This window comes from Clupea harengus, chromosome 8, assembly GCF_900700415.2.
Source record: "Clupea harengus chromosome 8, Ch_v2.0.2, whole genome shotgun sequence".
In the NCBI taxonomy this organism is placed as follows: domain Eukaryota; kingdom Metazoa; phylum Chordata; class Actinopteri; order Clupeiformes; family Clupeidae; genus Clupea; species Clupea harengus.
Genome location: NC_045159.1, coordinates 14,176,228 through 14,198,513, shown reverse-complemented (window position 1 = coordinate 14,198,513; position 22,286 = coordinate 14,176,228). Strand labels below are relative to the sequence as shown.

Below are 22,286 nucleotides of genomic sequence, written 5' to 3'. Positions count from 1 at the left end.
AATTATACACATAGCTAAATGGAGTTGCATTATGCAAAACAAAATAAAGGGTTAGAGTTTGAAAAAATATATATTTATACATAATAGATTATAATAAATGTGTACATACAGTGGGGAGTGGGATATTCATGAGGCTTCTCAAGGGCGTGATCCATCTCTCCTTCACCCAACTGTCTGGCAATCACACAGTGCACAATGTGTGGATCTGTTCCTCTGGAAACGTGACAGTCAACAAGTGTTTGATTGGAGTCTTTGGAGGATAGGGGTGAAATCTACTTGTATCTTCTCCTGGATTTTCTTCAATATAGATAGGTGATAAGAAGGATGTGGAGTATAGCAGCTAGCAGCTACTAGCCCCAGTATCAGCTCCAGCTCCAGTATTAGCTACTAGCTCCAGTATTAGCTCCAGTTTTTAATTCACTTTCATAGCATAATTCTAATCACATCCAACGGTGTAAAATGAAACTGCCCAGAAACAAATTAATCAACCTGTGTGTCTCCTAAAAACAATCCACCACAGGCTTCCCTTAACTCTCATGTTCAGTACACTAGCCTTCATTTCACCAGCCAATCCATTAAGGCCACCATCTGTCCTTGATGCCCTAAGATAACATTCTCCCCCCATCAACCCTGGTCTTCTGGGTCTGCCCAAGCAGAGGTAACAATAGGCTAATTCTGTTGAACAGCTATAGATATGCAGATGACACCCAGCTCTATATTTCTGTAACACCCAACAACTACAGCTCTATTGATTGTTTGGTAAATTGCATTTCTGATATAAATGTATGGATGTCACAAAACTTTCTCCAGCTAAACCAAGATAAAACAGAGGTATTAGTCATTGGTGAAAAAAACGAGAGAGAGAAACTAACTGCACACTTAAAAACACTAGCACTTAACACCAAGCACCAAGCCAGAAACCTAGGCGTCATACTTGACTCAGATCTCAATTTTGAAACCCATATCAAAAATATAATTAAAACATCTTTTTATCACTTAAGAAACATTGCTAAGGTGCAACCGTTTCTCGCTCAGGCTGACACCGAAAGACTGATGCACGCGTTTATCACGAGCAGGCTAGACTACTGTAACTCGCTTTTGTCTGGTCTACCAAAAAAAGCCATTAGTCAACTACAAACAATACAGAATGCAGCAGCGCGAGTCCTCACTAAAACAAGACGGAGAGCGCACATCACACCAGTATTAAAATCACTGCACTGGCTACCTGTTAGTTTTAGAATAGATTTCAAGGTTCTCCTACTAGTCTATAAATCACTCCATAGTCATGCACCTGAATATATAACAGACATGCTCTCAAGGTACAGACCCAGTAGATCCCTGAGGTCCTCCGGCACTGAACTTCTAACAGTTCCAAAAGCCAGGACAAAGAGACATGGGGAAGCAGCTTTTAGTTTCTATGCCCCCAACCTTTGGAACACTCTGCCAGAATACCTAAGAATGGCCGAAACGGTTGAAACCTTTAAACATGCACTTAAGACCTACCTCTTTGATCTCGCTTATCACTCACTGTAAAATGTATTTAACATTTATGGAACATTTATTTATTTACTTATTTCTGTCTCTTTTCAAGTATTTGTACCCCCTCCCCCAGCAGCTGTCTCTTAGTTTGACGATAACTGTGCTGAGCAGTCCTTTATGGTGCCAGTGCGGTTAGTACGTAATTTCCTGTTCATTTATCTCTGGCAAAATCTGTGTCTTTTTATAAGTGTTTTGTAACTTGTAAAATGTATTTATTTAACATTAATGTAACATTTATTTATTTATTTACTTATCTGTGTCTCTTTACAAGTGTTTGTAACCCCCCCCCCCAGCAGCTTAGTTTGACGATGACCGTGCTGAGTAGTCCTTTAAGGTGCCAGTGTGGTTAGTACGTTTATTTTATTTTATTCATTTATCTCTTGAAAATCTGTGTTTTTTTTACAAGTGTTTGTAAACCCCCCCCCCCCCTTTTCTTTCCTACTGTGAGGCGCATTGTGTTACTTCCTTGTATGAAATGCGCCGTACAAATAAAGTTATTTGATAGCAGATACTTCATATTGCAAGGAAACCATGATCAGACGACTGCCCACATCACAAGGATCAATTCAAGGCCAAACATGAATATTTGTCATTCAAATACATTTGCACATACTTCCTTGAGGTTCCTTCTGTGACAATGGGGGGTAAGGCTGAAACAATCAACCAGATTCTAAAGGAATGCAGCATGTGGCAACTGGTTCAACTGTGACCAGGCTCTGGGGTGCCTAGCAACCAATGCATAGGGGTTGCTGTGAAAACAAACACTCCAGGTTGAGAAGCTGTGGTGTGAATGCTACCTTTTGACCCCCTGGCCAAACACTGTGAATTATTTAATCCAGAACATGGACATTATCAGAGTAAATTCTGCCTTACAACATCAAAAATAAGATACCAGAAGAGAAAGCCATTGTCAGCATTTGAACTGAACCATATAGTATTTTACTGAAACTCAGACAGGACAGAACAGTTTGGGGACAGCTCTTTAAACATCATGAGAAAAACTAACTCTGAACAAACTACTCCTATTTTTAACATAGACTGATTTTCCAACCAATTTTTCGCTTTCCTGTCTAACTCTTGCTTAAGGCTCTAGGCAGACAAAAACTATGATCCTGGAATCGTCCTGGAATTATCTAATTTGAGTTCTAATGACAAACAAAACATCATACCATGAAATAACCTAATGGATATTTGCAATTTAAAAAAAAAAAAAAAACATGTAAGCAAATAAGTCAGGGAACAGATACTGCAATAAACAGAAAGTTTCCTTTCAGTAGGCGTGAAACTGATTTTTCTAGCAGATAAAGTATCTTACAAGGCTTCATTGCAGCCTTGAGATGAGCATAGCCATCCATCATGCCTTTCACTCTCTAAGTGTAAGGCTATCTTGATAAGGCGGATGCTTGTCTCTCACTCTACCTCCAGTTCGAAGCTATCCTATCCTATCGAAGCAAACCTTAGTAGAGTCCAGGTGTAAGAGGAGAAATGTGAGGAACATTTGACTGAGAGCTTTAAAAATCATAGTCCTCCACTATGGCATGCCATTCTAAGTACATTTGATTGAGATTGCATCTAGTTACAAGGTTATACTAAATCCCTTATATACTAGCCAAGAACACATATCTTTGCAAACTTTGTGAAATAATGAATTATTCTACAGCATAATGTATTACACAGATATTTAGTCAGGATAAATATTAAAAATATTCCAGTTAAAATGAACTATTAATGATCAAAAACAGCAGTTTCATGATCCAAGTATCTGGATGAAATCATCGCATCAAATACAAGTCGTGGTGTACTGAATTTAGCCTCATCAACCTTCTACAGGGACTGATATAGATAGACTTCATTAAATTTAGTACAGAGGCATCTTTGCACATTCTTCTTCAGAATTGAATAGCGTAAGAATCATTTTCATTCAGTTCTGTCTTATGGAGGGTAGGGGTGGGCGATATGACCAAAATCTTCTATCCCGGTATTTGTAATTTTATATCACGGTTACGGTATATATCATGGTTTATTATACGTAGGGTGACCAGATTTGGGTTTTTGAAAAAGAGGACACTTCAGCGGTAGCGAAATGTGTCCACAGACATTTATTTATTGACCCTTAAGAACACTAAGGTGCAGAAACAATAATGCCTCAATAGGCTAGTGGCCTAAGCAATAGTGGCCAGTATCCATTGAATCTTTAAATAGTAAAATAAAAGCAAAGTGTAAAAAAAAAAAAAAAAAAGGAAAAATCTTTCTGTGGCATTTAGTCCAGTGCTTATGTTTCAGTGGTTCTTTAATGTACTTTCAGAAGATAACTCAAGTGTTAAAACTTTCTTTTCAATGTGTGTCCATATGTTAACGCAATAATGATGAAATATTTTCTTTATATGGCCACATATTAAAATAAAAAAATACAGAAGTTGGCCATTACACATAGACATATATACATAGACGCTCCATTGACCGCCTCAGCCCGTTGCTGCGACGTGCTAACGTGATGACGAGGTGATGACTGGTCTGTAAACAGACGCAAGTAAATGATGGAGCTGCAGTTTTTCTGGATAAAAAGCACTATAGATAGCGTTTATATTTCTCCACCGATTTCACTGAGTCGTTTTTATATTCAAGGGTTTATGATCTACGTGGAGTACCAAAAAAAGTTTTGTCTCCATATTACTTAGAATCCTGTGGTTTGGCCGTAATCGCCGTTTACATACATACATGTATATGATAATCGCTGCTAGACGCTCACTGTTTTTGTGCTCTCACAGCTCATTCACTTTGAAATACTGAAAAATAAATGCCTACACTAGACACTTTTCAGTCCATATTTTTCAGTATATTGAATCTTGCCCAACAGTCGAGGATTACTCAACAAGTAGGCATGACAGTCCTTGCAGGTTATGTGCTTAAAAATTGTACTGGGTATCGTATTATACGGCTCTTCAGAATGTTCAAAAAAGTTCCGTTGATTTGAATGGGCCACCCCAACGTACGCAGGTCTGTAATTTCTTTATTTTCACTGCTGCGAAAATGTAATGACCGCTGACCATCTTTCATCATTCCGCAAGTAGTCCGGTCATTTAACGTAACGGGAAGTAATGGGTTGCTACGCAACACCTGAAACTTTAGAGTTCTATTTTATTTCTCTGCAGAAATCACAAAACGAGGTATTTTTGGAGGAATGTCTATTGTTTTGGCGAGTTACTGTATAATAAGAGGGATGAAGTATAGTTCGGAGGTCATTATCTAAAAATAAATCGATTGGATTTCAAAATAACAGTATACCGAGGTTGAAACGGTATGGCCAAATCTCTCCCGGTAGACACATTTCTACCGTTGCACGGTATATACCGTCATACCGCCCAGCCCTAATGGAGGGGTGTCATTTTGAAGCATATCTTTTGGGGAAGATATTTAATCCTATTCATGAAAGACAATCACATAATCTAAAGTCACAATGGGAGAAGTTATTCCACCTAAAACTGTTAAAGCAAGTTAAAGAAGGATCTTGTGTTGCAAACAATTGCATCGCTTCTCTCCCTTGTACGTCGCTTTGGACAAAAGCGTCTGCTAAATGACTAAATGTAAATGTAGTTCTACTGTAGGCTTAATTCATGAAAGCATTCATAACAGCAAGCCACCATGGTCTAACATCTCTCACACATTTGTCCTCAAGACCCCTCATCACTTGGATGGTGTTAGTACCACCCCCCTCTTGTGGACAAAGACAAAAAAAAAATTACATATCTCAATATCAAAAATTTTAAACTGAATTTTTTATTGACAATTGAAATAAAGACTTATGAAGCAGCCACCATTTATGTTTTGCTGAGGACAAGGCACTGTCTGGTGATGAATTCAGAAAGTCTGCATCCACCCATCTTATTTTTTAAAAGGAGCAAATATGATCTTACAGTGAAGAGTTATCCGTCTGAAACATTGCAATGACAATTCATCTCATATAGTCCAATAAGAATGAAATAAATTCGGACAGGCCTTAATCAAATGTGGCAAAAGGCCACACATCAAAGATATTTTGCAACATAAAAAAAGAAAAAACTCCTACTTATGGTACTTTAACCCCTACTTGGCCAGGCTATGTGCCACAGCAAATATGCTTTTTGAGAAAAATCACCCACAAACTATAGGTAGAGAATGGTGCAGATCCATCTCTGAGCATAAATTCAGGTGGATCTCACATGATAATACTGCAGGGGCTTTCAAAAAATAGTATAATACCACACAAAATGGTTCTTCATCTTTGAAAGCTTCAAAATACATTACAACTAGAAAAATGAATCAAAATACAGTTTGATGATTGCTTTGTTTTCCGGTATATGATTTCTTATCAGAAACCTCACATTTACAGACCTGCTTGCAGCGGATGACTTCTAGAGTAAATAAAGAGTGGTGGCAAGATGCTCAGTTGAGTGCTTTACTGCCCTTTAATTTCAAAGTCTGCGTGCAAATTTACAGACCAAATAGGTCAGAAAATGGTTCTCTGATCAAGTGACATGCCTGTGCATATTCAACAAGCAATCAATCACATGTCTACATGTTTTTTTGGCATTTGAATGAAACTTGGCACTTGAAATTCCCCAAAAAGTTTTTTTTTTTTTTTTTTTTTTTTTTAAGATGTCCATCTGGTAGCGTATTCCGAGCCCTGAACTGAACAGAAAAAAATAATCAGGTTTGGAATCATTCCCTCTTGCAGGGGAATGAAAGCTTAAAAGCACTCCTTTTCCCTTCTGCACATCGCACCTCCGAACCGTTTGCAAGGAATTAACATAATGGAGAGAAAAAAAACACTGAAAAAAATTGCAAGCTAAGTTGTCTCCCTTATCTTAAAAGCAGTGTTCAATATTCCTTTAAAAAAACAAAAAAAAAATCAAATCACATTCACTTCTTCTCAATACACGGATCATTTCTCTCTCTTTTCTTTGAATGGTGTTTGTATGTGTTGTGCTTTGAAACGCAGTCCTAAACGTAAGGGAGCTGAGTTGAGGGGGTAAAATTGCAGTCCGCAGGTGAGTGGGGTCAGGGTGAGTAAATAGGCAAGTGTGCCCCCTGTAGGCCACTGAAGGCGATCACATGCATTCAAACTCGTCGATGCGCTGCTTGGTGTTGCCGGAGCGGATCTGCCTCAGGGTCTTGTACTTGTCGCGCCCCGCTTTGACGTTCTCTGCGTGGATCATGTCGTTCGCCGTCTTCTTGGTCTCATCACGGGCGTTAGCCAACTCTGAGCTCAGGGCCTGTGGGGGAAGAAAATACCAGTTAATGAGTGTCGCATGTCTGAACATGTACTTGTGCAACTGCACAAGCATGAATGCATTGTGTATGTGTGTGTTGGTGAGGTCTGTCGTTCAAGCATCAGCGTTTAAATAAATGTGAATTGATTATGATATGCATGCGTGGGTTGATTTAATTCAAACCATTTGTGAGTCTGTTAAATGTGAACTGATCATGATATGCATACACTGTATGTATGGTGTGTGTGTGTATGTGTGTGTGTGTGTGTGTGTGTGTGTGGGTTGATTTAATTCAAACCATTTGTGAGTCTGTTAAATGTGAACTGATCATGATATGCATACACTGTATGTATGGTGTGTGTGTGTATGTGTGTGTGTGTGTGTGTGTGTGTGTGTGTGTGTGTGTGTGTGTGTGTGTGTGTCGGTGCACTCCCTCACCAGAAGGTGCTTCTGCATTTTCTCGTTCTTCTCGGCCTCCGTCATGCGCTCCTCCTCGCTGCGGTCCATGTACAGGGCGGCGTCGCTGAACTCGGCGCTGGCCTCGTTGTTCTCCTCGTCGTTGTTTTCATCGTGCTCGTCCTCCGGCTGCACCGTCTCCTGCACGTGAGCCGTCAACACCTTATTCCGCAGCTCCTCTTTGGTCTTCTCAAGGTCCTCCTGTACCATGGTGGCCTACAGAGGACGCAGTGAAGAAGAAGAATAGGGGCTCAACGACAGGCAGGAAAGTGCATAGTGGCTGCAGACATGAAAATGCATTTACATTTACATTTAGTCATTTAGCAGACGCTTTTATCCAAAGCGACTTACAAGGATGTATACACATTTTTACATTTACACTGATGGCACACTGCACATCAGGAGCAATTAGGGGTTCAGTGTCTTGCTCAAGGACACTTCGACAGGGAATCGAACTAGCAACCTTCTGATTACTTAAAAAAAAGAAGAGGAACCCAAAAAAAACAAAATTACTTGTCTATTCAAGAAAAGTTGACACCTCCCATGGCAAAGCACACACCTCAGAAGGGCTATTCTATTTTTTGTGGGGGGCGGGTGGAGGGGTGAGCCACTGATTAAGACGCTCAGCTAAATTTCAAACCAGTGTGTGGTAAGGGTCAGGTTGGTGTGTATGTGTGTGTGTGTGAGGGGAGGCTCTGGTGCTGCCATGTGCCTGGCATCAAACTCCATCTTCTAGTGGTAGACTAATGGAAGTTGGGGAGACATTGCCAATGTAGACTAAACTTGCTCCGCTCTGCACACAGACACACACAGTCTGTCAGCCAGAGTCTCGCTGATACACTCTGATGCCCCAGCAGTATGTCTGGATGCCCGTCTCATCAAGGGCAACAGAGAAAGCCACAGAATGAGATGAATAATCAGAATTTCCATTAAATAAGCACAAACACCTACGAAAAGTGTGCACACTACCCAGACCCACACATTTAAAAACGTCCCTTCCAGTCAAGCACACCGCTATATGGTGTTTTCTTTACAAAAGCCATCTCTTAAGGGTACATGTAATGAAGTCTAAAACATTTCAAAAAGGTTCCCAAATCACAGGAGATCACTTCCTGTAAAAACACTGCAGAAATGAAACAATATGTGTGCTCCCACCTTCGTTTGCCATTCTGTTGCCTCGTCCTCCTTCTTCTGCTTGGCGTCCTCCAGCAAAGAGATCTTAGAGGTGAGCTCTGCCAGCTCGGTAGCCTAAAGACACACACACACACACACACACACACACACACACACACACACACACACACACACACGCACACGCACACACACACACACGCACAATTAGATATCTCAGACACAGCACACTTAATGTTACTATTTCAGCAGTAAAGCATTGCATTTTCAAAAAATGTCCTGTTTTAGATAGTGGCTCTGTGTGTATGTGTGTATGTATGTATTTATGTGTGTGTGCGCGCGCGTGTGTATGTGTGTGTATGTATGCCTTCACTTCCACACAGCTCACTCATAATTAGTCCATAGCTGTCTCTGGAGTCTCAAGTTATATGGTGTATTTTGTTTCAACAATGTTCCAGCAACTCAAAGCGTTAACCAGACTTCGTGAGATAAGAATACATGTGTCCTTTTTTGTTTCACTTCAAGCCCTGTGAACCCAGAGAATGACTTTTTCTGGTCTGGTCACCCTTCCAGCTTTGTACATTCTTTACCTTTTAGGGACCTATGATGACAACCAATATTACTGTCTAGACAGATTTTAAGAACCAAACTTTAAAGGCCTACATTACATATAATTCATGTTTTAAGTCTGACTATATCTTCCTCTGAGAAAGTAGAAGGTTTTTCTATAATCCCTGAAGGTTATAGCCGTCATTCAGTCTTTACAGTAAAGAAGATTAGACTCCACTGTAATAACTAGACCTTGTTTGTTTATCTCTTCAGTGACAACTTTATGCATGTGTGTGTGTGTGGTGTGTGTGTATATGTGTTCTGCATGTGTGTGTAGGTGGCTTTGTGTGTATATGTGTTCTCTGCATGTGTTTGTGTGTGTAGGTGGCTTTGTGTTATGTAGGTGGCTTTGTGTGTATATGTGTTTGTGTGTGTGTGTAGGTGGCTTTGTGTGTATATGTGTTCTGTGTGTGTATGTGTTCTCTGCATGTGTTTGTGTGTGTGTGTGTGTGTGTCTGTGTGTGTGTGTCTGTATGTATGTCTGTGTATGTGTTCTCTGCATGTGTTTGTGTGTGTGTGTGTGTGTGTGTGTGTGTGTCTCTCGCATGGAGGCTCACCAGGTGTTCCTGGTTCTTCATCTGGTTCTCTGCCTGCTGCAGCAGCGTTGTTCTGGCCTCCTCGGCTGACCTCTTGTCCTTCTCCAGGCGCTCGGCCTCCTCCTGGGCGCGCTTACGTTCCTGCTCCAGCTCCAGGGCCCGCTTGGTCTGCTCCTCCAGCTCTGCAGTGTAGAGGCACACACACACACACACACACACACACACACACACACACACACACACACACAAAGAGAGAGAGAGAGAAAGAGAGAGAGAGAGAGTTTTCATTTATCCAAAATTATACAAAGTGTACAGCTGTACTGTGTAGAACTAATCCAACAGAGAATGCATGCCTGTCCTCTCGTACCTTGCTGAGCTTTCTTTGTCTGCTCTTCAATCTGTTTCAGTCGATCCATTAGCTCCTCCTTCTCCTTCTCAATCTTTTCCTTTTCCTTTTCAGCCTGCTCTCTCTTCTTCTTCTCATTCTCCAATAATGCCCTGAGGGTGGAGGTGGGGTGGGGTTACAAGGACAGGGATGAGTCCTCTAATGCAGGATAATAGCTCTCCACAAACATCAGACACCATTAAGCCACATTAATACACACATCCATGTCGCCACACCTACACAAACTCTGAGGGTTAAGGTTATGGGTACCCATGCTAAAAGCGTAGGCTACACACACACACACACACACACACAAACAGCAGACACACCTCTGGTCATTCTACTGGCGAGGCGGCCATGATTAAGCCACATTAATACACACATCCATGTCGCCAAACCTACACAAACTCTGAGGGTTATGGTTATGGGTACCCATGCTAAAAGTGTATGCCACACACACACACACACACACACACACACACACACACACACACACACACACACACACACACACACACCTTTCCATCTTCTTGTGATTCTTCTCCTCCCTGGCCTGAGCCTTCATCTGCTGCACCTCAATGGTGTCGGGTTTGCGCCTGCGCATGTACAGCTCATGGTTGCCCATACACAGAGCCAGGATGCGCTTGTTGATGCGCAGGCGTGGCGCATAGAAAACAAAGTCCTGCACACAGACAGTGACAGGAAGGCCAGAATGAAGTATACACCGATACATACTGAGACAAATTATCAGCAGCCAGTGACATTGAATGTAAACAGACAGACTGCTGTCATCTTGGGACTGCACATACCGGCGCTTTCTTGTCAATGGGTTTGATGACAAACTTCTTGTCGTTGAAGGAAATGTTCCTGATCTCACTCCATGGGAATCCGATTTTGGGCGTCATCCTGCAGAGGGAAACACAAACACAAGGGGGTCAAGCACTTCCTCTGCTGTACGTGACTGCACTGTGGAATCATGGGAGACCACTGGAGAGAGCGAAAGGGAATAATGGGAAAGAACTGCTCAACTGTTTCAACTCAACATCAGAGATTTGCGGTTCAATTTTACTGTGATAAAATGGCGTATTCCAAACTTGTTTAAAGTGTTATTAAAAGAAGCCTCTGGGGGGGGGGGGGGGAACTGTATTGTTCCACATGCTCCCAAACCATTAAAGCTTCTGGTTGAAGAGAAGCAAATAGATACAAATAATAAATGCATAAATAATAAATAAATAATAAATAAAACCTTTTTAGGGATGACATAGTGTTTTCCAGGAACACAGAAAAAGTCCTTGAAGAATGTTCAGCCATACAGACAAACTTAGAAGGGGCTTTAAGGAAAAAGGGTGTGGTAGAGTGTTAAATAGGCTCACTTGTCATTCTGCTCATAAATGTTCAGGCCCAGGGCGTCCACACCCAGCCACAGCTCGGAGCCCTTCTTGTTCTTAATGCTGAAGTAGTTCACGCCGTACATCTCCAGATCCTGGGCGATCTTCAGATACTCCATCATGGCATCCTCTCTGCGTGACACAGATGCAGAGCGTACCTCACCACAAAATATTAAACTCAAAGAACTCACATAACCTAGTAGTAACCTTATATTTTTATAAGAAAGCCACCATCTCCTGCACCATTTTTTCCTGACTTCAGCACCGACTCCAGTCAGCCCACATCTTAAAACGTGTGTGTGTCTGTGTGTGTGTGTGTGTGTGTGTGTGTGTGTGTGTGTGTGTGTGTGTGTGTGTGTGTGTGTGTGTGTGAGTGTTTTTACCTGAGCATGCCCTTGTGTTCTTCATGCCAAACCTGAATCCTCTCCTCCCACTGTTCCTTGTTCAATTTGTGTTGCTCCAGCACCCTGCAAAAATCATATCATATTTTCCTTACTGTTTTTACATGTGAACTATTTACTCACCTGGCATTACATTAGGCACCAAATATACTTGACTTGCATCATGTGAAATAACCCGAATGTGATGAATGTGTGTAAATGATATGTGGTAGCATGTAAGATACAGTAGCATGCCTAGGTGTTTCATATAACAGTAAAAAGTCCATTTATACATTCCTGCATGCTAACTGTCAATTATTAATCCAAAATAAATGTCTGCAGTCTGTGCACACACACCTCTGTGGGAGCAGTTTGTCCCCAGACAGATATCCTGTAGAGTGAGCGTCTTTGTTATAGTCGGCATATTTGGCCTGCACAGCGTAGGAGGCCAGCAGCACAGCTGTTTCTGGTGGGCAATAGATGTCATCATTCAGGATGGCCTCTTTGACCTGGGGGACGGTGCACAGTCTTATCAGCGCCACACAAACTCGACCCGACTGTTTCGCTACAGCGACCACAACATTTACACGACCTCTGCCAACTCCACCCCAACAGCACACCACACCACACCCAGGAAACAAAAGACAGCTACCTTCTAGCCACACCTCCAAAATACACAGTTCCCCATAACTAATCACACCGAAAACAAAATGGCATGGTCTCTAAAAAGTAAGTATGGGAATATCTTTTCAATTTGTTTAAGTAGAAAACTTTAGTTAACAAAAAAACAAGATCTTGCAAGATTTTGACAAATCCACGGTACACCACAAACTAAACGTATAGCATATTCATTGTCCTTGCTGACATTGACAGTACTCTATACAGCTCTTTGGTTACAACATTAATAAATCTTATATATATATATATATAATATAATCTTATATATATAATAATATAAAATAATCTTATATATAATCTTAGATATATATGTGTATATATATATATAACAGCAGCTAAAACACACCTGCAAAAAGAAAAGTCTTTGGGTGGCCTCCTGGATGAGCTCTTCAGAGACATCCTCAGGGAAAAACTTGGCCCGAAATTTGAACAGCAACGGGCTCTCCTTCCGCACGTCCTGGGCCGTCACCTAGAGGTTGGGGGTTACGTGACAGAACAGCGTTAGCAATGTTGAATCTTCACATAGCCCTCAGCCTTGATGCCTGTAACATCTGTCTTCCAAAGTGAAAGAGTAATGTGAAGCCTGCATTAGCCCTCTCCAAGATGATTGCTTGTTTTGATTAATGTGACCACTGCTGAGGATCCACCCAGATTTAATGAAATCAACCCCCTGCTCAAATAAAGGAGTACAGTAACTCCTAATAAGACAGTTTACACATGCGCTTTGATGTGAAACTGGAATGTCAGCAATATGGCAGTAAAACATGTTGTGGTGAAACCTGACAAAGATATTAAATTTTAATCTGAGACGTTTCCCAGATTTTTATTATACTCCAAATGGACTGTGACAACCCTGACTCATGTGCGCGTTTAACGGTTTCAGTAGAACGCTTCCTCACCTTCTTGTTAAGCTTCAGCCAGGTTGAAAAGCCCTTGGTGTCCTGATACTGCAGCCCAAAAAACCACACCTCTCGCAGACCAATTGTCTTCACCACCTAAAACAGGCATAAACCACAGACACAGACATTAAACAAACATATAAGCATATACGACCTTTAAGTAACATACACAAGTTGTATACAGGCAAGTGCAACCTTTAAGGAGCAGCACTGGTTGCAGTTAGGTTGCGTTTGAGTGGAATATTATTAGAGGAATGGCGTGATCAAATTGTCATCTTTGCCATCTTAGCCTTATCATGAAAACCGATGCTCAATCCTGTGCAATGTGTTATGTCAAGAAGAATAATTAGGCAATTAGAATTGTGGTTGTGGACCACTTGTCTCTTTTAATTTTGTCATGTCCTATTGAAGGGTCACGGCCATGTGAGTAATCACACAATGTAAAACCCTATCATGATTATTATTGACTTGGCCAAGTTCAGATACAGGACTTCACACCAGTACATAACACATGGTGAGACACCTCTCCTCTGTGAGTGGCATCCTAGAGTGGCAAGCCCTTTTCTCCATGTCCCTTTCATCACGTATCGCTTCAAATTCAATCTGACAGCAGGGGTGAACTAATTATTGTGTGTTTCCTCCCAGCAGTGGTTCAGGTTTGCAAAGTGCTTTTCTGCTCCCTTCCTCCATCATTTCTTCACCAACCCTACTCATAAGTGGAGAATCTTTCAGCCACGTCACTGATGGGCGTGAGGTGGCCCCCAGACACGTGTTCAGGTACATTTACCTTTGTGTCTGATGCTACTTTACAAAATGATGTGGTTCAGCTTTTCTGTCATTGTGTCAAGGTGTACAGAAGATGGGGATCTTTTGTCTAGTTTTGAAAGAGGTAAGGGCTGAATAACTAACTTTTACATTTTGAATTACGCCATTTTAGCTATTAGACCATTAAAGCATTATTCAGCTATAGTGAGCTATGGATACTGTAGAATGTATATACTTTTCAAAGCAAGAGAGAAAAAACAGAATAGGAGAAAAGAGAGAGAAAAAGTTAAGAGCATGATATGCCCTCTTCTGACATAGGAGACTTGATTAGCTAAGTGGCCATTTCATGGGGAGTGGGGAAATAGCCAGTTTCTCCAGCATATGACACTGTGAGCATGGCTTCAGAGCTGAATCCTGGTAAACCCTCGACATACCAAACACATGAATATACACACAGACAACAATGATAATAACAGTGGCAGCCTAATTACTCCTCATGTCTTCCTCGCTTTTTGGTGCAGTCATGTGAACACACCCCCACACACACCCACACACATCCACACCCACACACAAATCCCCAGTGATAATGACCACCTAATTGCAGGAGAGAATGGCTCTCATAAGTTAATCTGTGTAAAAATAGAGTTAAAAGACACCTGATCAAAGAGCTGTTTGCCTGTGGTGTTTGGCTGAATGGCAAACTCCAGCTCCGCATCCATTGTGGTCACACGCACGCTGATCTGTTGGAGAAGAACAGGAGGATACGTGAGAGATTTAAACAGCAAACAAACACCACAAAAAAAGCATTCTTTCTTTTTTTTCTATGATTTTAAAACTTCTCGTCAAAGACTGAGAAAGCTTGCGGTATATTCAAGCTTGTTGGCATGACAACAGTCATCAAGCTAGTTCATGTTTTTAGCTGTGTTGGTAGCTAACAAACCTTGTTTACAGCTGGCTAAATATGTTGGCCATGTCCGAAGGGAGATACCCTCGTTGTGAAAGATGTAAAAGAGGAGAAAAGAGATGTAAAAGAATGCAGTTCTGAACTTTTTAGTTCAAGCTCATTTAGGCTTGTTGCTGGGATTGAGTTGCCATAGAGATTAAGCATGCTGTTGAGGCTGTTGTCCCTACTGCAGCATTGTTCGCCCCCACAGGTGCTGTGACTGTTGACCCTTTGAAATTTTGCCTAAATTACTTTTGTCACCTTGGCTACAAATTCAGTTTACCATACCCCCTATGCACTATTATATATCTGTGCGTCAATCGAATGTTCATCCATTTTGCAGTGCAAATGTCAATCCTCTAGTGGTAACAAACACACAGGGTTAAAGGGGTTCCAATGGAAAGTGTAAAAGGCGTGGGAGGTTTGGAGAGCCTGGTACACTCAGCCACGAGGGGAGGATGATTGATTATGCTGTGGAACTTGGGTTAAGAGATAAAACAATTGAAGGAAACACAACGAAATCCTGGACAGAGGGACCATACTAGCACTATGCTAGTGTTTGCTTTAGGGAGAAGGTAGGGAAAGATAGATTGAGTTGTGGGGGGGGATCAAACAAATAAGGAACCAAAATATATTATGGAGAACATGCCACTACAAACAATAGCACTGCTGTTAACCCTGAAAGACTGTGAAGCAAAATCAATTCATGACTATTGTAGCTATACTTCAGAGTTCCTGTGATTTCTCTCTCTCCCCCTCACTCTGTCTCTCTCTCTCTCTTACTACAGGAAGTTGCCACATCCTTTCGACCTCGTCAGACTGCCTCTTTTGAGCTGACATCCTGTAAGCCATGCACCACTCATTCTATCAGAGCAAACAAGAAGCCATTTTAGAGCGGCAGCCTATAGTTTTAACACAACTCTTACTTACTCCTGCACTGCATTATCTGCCTTATCATCGAAGAACTTGTGTGTGTGTATTTATGTGTGTGCATATACAATTTAAGTCCACAATCTAATTATGTGAGTATTTTTGTATGCACATTGTATATTTGCCTTGTATTGTACTTGACCATGCTGCACTCTCCATTTTGTATGTGTGTTGTGTGTGCTTGTGTTTGTTTGTGTGTGTGTGTGTGTGTGTGTGTGTGTGTGTGTGTGTGTGTGTGAGTGTGAGGAGGGGGCAGTAAATAGCTGAGCCGGGCAGAGGCCCCCCCCTCCTGTTGGAACCACAATGCAGTGCTTTATTCACCAGCTGTGATGCTGATTAGCGCCCGCGTTCTTTCCCCTTTGTGTAAGCAGGGCCTCTCTGTCGCGCTCTCTCTCTCTCTTTCTCTCCTTCTCTCCCTGTTTCCCTATTTCTCTTTCTCCTCCTCCACCCCCTTCTCTTTGTCATCACATCTCCCTCTCTTCTCACCTCTTCCCCCTTTTCAATCCGTTGGTTGGCCTTCCTAAGGCCCAGTCAGATTTTAAATGATTTTTAAGCCTTATAGAGAAAGGCTCTATTTTACTTTCTCCCTCTCATTTTCGAATCTAATTAAATGTCGAGTTTAATTAAATGTATGTCACGGCTATGCTGCCACCAAATTAGCTACTTATACAATATCAAATATCCTGAAATGTCAAGAGACCAGAGGCTGGAGACTAGAATCCATGCCTAATAAAGTTATCTGCATTTGAACAAATTGACACAGTTTACATGACACATCAGCAAGGATCTACACTAAAGCTTCATAATGTGTAACAGACTTTCTGGGATCCACTCCAGTGCAGTAGGTGATTCATAATGGGCTTTGGCCATCCTGACTAACGCTATTTCAACAGGCTTGCATCAGATTTTTGGACGGACAGCACTATTACGTATTTCCCTAGAAAAGATCAGTTGTCTGTGTTGAGCCAGCCAGAGAAGCAGTTTTTTCCATTTCTGTTTCCAAGCCCTGATACTTTTTTTTCCACAACACCCATTTCTCTCATTCCTCTTCTTCAAAGCCCTTTTCTAACAAATCATCATTGAAACCTGTAACATTGTATCTGCTTCATTTGGCCTTCTGGCAATCCGTCAGAGAGCGGGTTAAAAAAGTGACTCTTCGGGGTAAAAATAGTTCATGGCGGCATGAAAAAGGAACCAAGAATGCACAGTTCTGTCTATAAGGGTGTGTCCCTCAAGCGCTGAACGCGTGTGTTTTGCCATTTCTATTTTAAGAACAATTGCTCAGCCCTCGACTGCAGCTCCAGGGCCTCAGAGGATGACGGGGCTGTTTCCATTTCAATTCCTTAAACACTAAACCTCACCTTTCCTCTTTAAACCCGGCCGTCAACATCTCTTAAACCGAATTTCAAAATATGTAAAAATGTATCGTTACGGTAAAACTCTTGCATCTGTGGGTGTGCCCAGTGGATGTCTACCACGTATACAAGATATCTTGATAAACATGATAGTGTGAATTTTCACCGTGTCATCTGTGTACTCTAGTGCGTAAGCATCAGAGGGTCCACCCTGTCCATAAGACTGCTTCAGTAGGGAACAGAAGCACATACTTCACACAGTGGTTAACACTGCAGGCACACGCATTCTATGTCATGTATTTTGTAGCCATATACTTCAAAGGAAGTTTTCATTTGCTGAATGAATCACTTTGCTGACATTTCTCTTCTAGCCCCAAGCACTGTTCAATTCTGTTAAATAAGACATATCCTAAGGAAGTTACTGACTAGTTACAGCATATCTGCTCATACAAATGTTGGATGCAGAACAGACTTGCTTAGTTGTGATCTATCACATTCTCAAGAGCGGTGACAGCATCAAACTGTCGGGCTGGAAACCAGCAAACGGTTGATACCTTGCCTTCAAACCACAATTAAACTGAGAGATCATCAAGTATACCATGACCCAGATTACAGTTCCTGTCATACATTTTGGTCTTTCCGTGTCTGACTCTCAATCTCTCTCTAAAGCACACACACACACACAGAGAGACAAATATGCTTTGTTAGCATGAGAAATGCAGTATCCTACTGCTACTTCATGTACTTCATAAACAAAAGCAATTCAATTATATGAGCACATGGAAGATAATTCAAACAATGATTACTGATAAATTGCCCCTCTTCACTCCACCAGCACCATGTCTGTGTCCTCTGAGTGGCTATTAATTAGATGGGTACCACAGAACAATGAGTCTAAGGGCGGTATCTATACCTGGGCCTGCTCTTCCCAGGCACAACCTCTCCACCGCCCTCAAAATAGACCTCTCCACATCTTAAGTGCTTGGTCCAATCAGCCGCTTAAAATATTCCCTGCTTTCCCACAGAGCACATGCTCTATATCATTAGGGGTGTCAGGACAAACTCCTCAAGCAGTCACAAGGGAAAGAGAAATTGAGAGCATACCTGATAGCTTTAATGAAGCCTTCTGAAGAATGCCATGGTGTTTGGTTATAAATACAATACTCTTTTAGCAAGGTCTGATTGGGTTCGTGTGCGAAAATGTGAGATTTGTTTGCTTTTTCATAGTCTGAAAAGCTGTTTTTCTATCACTGTGTTGGACACTGTAGCAGCCACACAAATTCCCTTTTCCCCCAGAAATCAGGATTAGTGAAAATCAATTGACTATGAACATAAACATTCAGGCGCTAAAAGAAAAAAATGGACAGAAAGTAAGTTAAGTTCAGATTTGCAGGCATTCTTTTCACAGTCTTATATTTATAAGGCATGTATTCTAGATTACTGAGGCGTTTTCTTTTAGGTCTGTGATGATTACGTTCTAAGGCTTCGCAGAAATGCACATTTAATGTATGTGATTTCGATTGCTTCCCTCAATTCTATATTATGAGCATATTATTAGTGTGTAGGTGCATGCATATGCACAAAATATACAGCTACGCTTAATACTTTCTTGATGTGGTGACGAGCATTTCAACATCAGCAGTTCAAATCTCAGTAGTAGCTGACACAGCAGATTAATATGGGAGTGAAAGTAGACACTACTGTTAGACACCAAAAGACATAAAGCAAGTTCACGAATACTAACATGCAATGCTAACATACACATTTAAAACCATACATATATGCATGCATTCTTTTTTCAATTCCATTCCACAAAGACAGAGGGAGAGAGACAAAGAGAGAGAGAGAGGAGGGAGGGGAGGACTCACAGCTTCTCAGTTTACAGGTGGGAAGATGCATTTTAAGTTGATGAGGCAGTTGTCCTCCATTTAGCAACAAAACCTGTTACTAACAGTGGATTGCTTTCTCCCTCTCTCCTGGTACCACCTCTGGCTGGAGTTTATTACAAACAGCTAAAGTCTGAAGTGTCTGAGCCGCTGGTGGCTTTACCTCGCTTAATCCTTACCCGCCCCCCACCCCCCACCCCCGCTTACAAACATTACTTTCCCTTGCATGCTCTTTTTCATGTTCGCAATGTAATCATTACCTGTTGACTAAACAGGTAATTGTGTGTGCTTATTCTCACAAAGAAAGACATCTACATCATCCCGATGACAAGAACATATTCCAGACCAACATTTTTTTCCCTCTAACTTTACATAAAGATCTTGCTGATATATTTGACATGGCTTAACACAAACTATTCGATGCAAACTATTAATTTTACCACAGGCTATCAAGCTGCTAATTTACCAGCTGCTGAATTTGAATGGATGTTTTAGGCCTTGAGGCCTATGCTTAAGGGAGTTATTTGATGACTATGGTAAACGAGAGAAAGTGAGGTGTGAGGCTGAGGGGGGGGGGGGTCTTTTGATTTGGCTCCCAGCGTGGGAGAGAGAAGGCTGACAGAGCTAACAGAAGGGGAGTATGGGTAAAGGACGTTGGTAAAAGGAAGGGGCGCCGGCAGTCTCTCCGAGACTCTGCAACTCCAAATAAGGCTTTAAGAGGCAGTGTCAGCCGAGCAGAGAGCCAGGAAATGGCGCCTGGGAGGAACTGACGTCAGCTCAGAAATCTTGAGTCACTAAATTACAGCTTCTTGAGAAATGGCGGCAACCAACCAAATGGGAGCTGAGCCAAGGGCTTTGCTTAAGCCCTATGTGTGACCCCATACATGACAGCTACAATACCACTTACTGCCTGGTGTCTTTTAAGATGCTTTCCTTGCCAAGATATAAGCGTTCCTAAACATCTGCTTGTAAAATTAGAATGTTTAATAGGAGCGGTTACTTTTAACCCGCTACTTTGTTCCAGGGTCTATGGGCTCCACACACTCAGTCTGTCTGTCTTTCTTTCTCTCTCTCTCTTTAAAAAACACAGTGTTGTAAATACAAAGTTACTCAATCGAAATGTATTCATGTGGATAAGTAAAATAGTTGACAGACAGAGACGTTTTTGCTATGTTGGCAAAATTCCAGGGTATACTGCACTTTTGTTATTTTTGGGGTTTTCAAGTATTCGTGTGTGTGAGAGAAAGGGGGGGGGTAAAAGGAGTTAGTGTGTGTTTCATAAAAGAGAGTACTGTCTAAATGCTAAATGTACAACTTATGCACAGAAAAAATACCTATTTTTTTGCTATTTAAGCATACTTTATTTTATTGTCAGTAGGTTTCATTTGCTCAAATGTGTCATGTCTCGTGAAAATCACTTGGTGTCCATCAGTTGTGCTGTTACATGACATAAGGCACATTCACAAAGGGTCAAAATCATAAATAGCTTTTCAGAGTGACATAAAAACTTCAGCATCTGACAATGGGTCCCAGTGACCTTGGCACAAGACCACATTAGACTAGATCAGGCCTGTAGGCCGACTCATTTCCTGTACCTGATTTACAAATCCTGCTTGTGCATACAAAACACGCTCACCAGGAGCCTAGTCGGAATAAGGAAGAAATATGCCATCCTCTTATCAACATGAAGGGATGTTACATAAAAGATGGAAAAGAGATTTCTAAGACTTGGCCCTGCTCTGCCATTACAAGCCACTGAAAATGAGCTGACTTGCCCTGTTTAGACCAAAACTAAACAGGCCTCTTCTACAAGTGATGAGCGGATGCTCCAATAGTCCTATCAGAATTCATATGAAACATATTAATTAAAGTGGACAGGGCAGATATCACCGCTCGAGAGATTGTGTGTTGGCTGTGCTCCTGTGCGCGCACACGCGAGAGTACCCAGATTCCCACTGCTAATTCAGCTATCACAATTGTAAAATTGCCCGGTGCTGCGCAATAAATTCCTTCCGGTGTATCACTTGTAGTAAGCAAGTGGAAAGCTAGAAGTTAAGCCTAATTCATTAAGCACATTTAAATCTCGTTATGCCAGATTAGTAAACGATGAAAGACAGGCTTGCTCTTATGAAAGCCAGATTGTCCGCCATTCGCAAACCAAGAACAGACTGTAGCCGCCTTGACTCATCTCGTTCAACTTTACTATAGTGAGCCAATCACATTTGAGATAGGGGAGTTCTCATAGCCGCTTAGCTTGTCACTGAGTAACGGTTTTAGGCTCACAAAACAAGCATTCTACTTTCCCAGATTATGATAGCCCTAAGGATACATTGCTAAAACGGAAATAAGAAAAGGCCTGCATTGTTACCCGCAACTCTGGCAAAGAGAAAGGCAACATAAAAACTCATTAAATACGTATTTAACAACAACATAGACCCTGTTATAAATATGCAATTAGTATTACAATAAAAATAAGAAAATGTACTAGGTTCTATAAAATGACACGTAGTCAGAATGTGTTTCATTGTAGCCTATGAAAATTCTGGTTTGCCAGGCCTATTTCAGAACTTTAATCAAAAAGTTCGAAGGACGGTCTGCCTCGCGCATCAAAAATCTACGGGCTCCCGGCTTAACCACATCAATATGACGATTTTAGAGATAAACAATAAAACTCAGGTTTAACTGACAAAACCATTAAACTGCTTTCCAGAAACATTTTTATACTTACGGTCTTCGGCATTTTGTCAGTCTTTTCTGGTTCTGCTCACTGATGTCAGCAACTGAGGAGATACAATGGAGTCAACAAAAATATAAACTTTTTCCCATCGGATGACTAGAAGCAGAAAAAGTCGACTATCACCACCTAAAAGTGGGAACTTAAACCCTCCCCAGACCGAACTAGCCCAAAATTTCGATTTTTGCTATGCTTTGTTTCACGCTGAAGTGGTAACGCTAGCCCAGAGCTTGATTTCCTGCTAACGGAACTGAGTTTGAAAACCACACCCAGACCGCTGGAGACATAGTAGAGCGGGTATCCCGCAGACTCCGCCTGTATTGTCAATGGCCCGTTATGCCTTTGTCAAACTCAGACAGAACGTGAGCGGCCCGTCACGAATTCCTCTGGATGGAGACGTGCAGAGGGGATATCCCACAGAAT

The 22,286-nt window shown here is 41.6% G+C and overlaps 1 protein-coding gene across 1 annotated transcript; it reads right to left on the bottom strand.

Annotated features, from left to right (window-relative positions):
- Positions 1-5,298: 5,298 nt before the first annotated feature.
- msna (moesin a) lies at positions 5,299-22,152 on the bottom strand. Its single transcript, XM_012822982.3, has 14 exons — positions 21,858-22,152; positions 14,672-14,755; positions 13,251-13,346; positions 12,698-12,820; positions 12,031-12,182; positions 11,677-11,760; positions 11,279-11,425; positions 10,715-10,811; positions 10,424-10,587; positions 9,888-10,018; positions 9,542-9,702; positions 8,400-8,492; positions 7,227-7,460; positions 5,299-6,791 (listed from the first exon to the last, which is right to left on the bottom strand). The coding sequence occupies exons 1-14, from the start codon at positions 21,867-21,869 to the stop codon at positions 6,627-6,629; spliced, it is 1,743 nt and encodes a 580-aa protein (XP_012678436.1). The 5' UTR covers positions 21,870-22,152; the 3' UTR covers positions 5,299-6,626.
- Between the last annotated feature and the right edge of the window lie 134 nt (positions 22,153-22,286).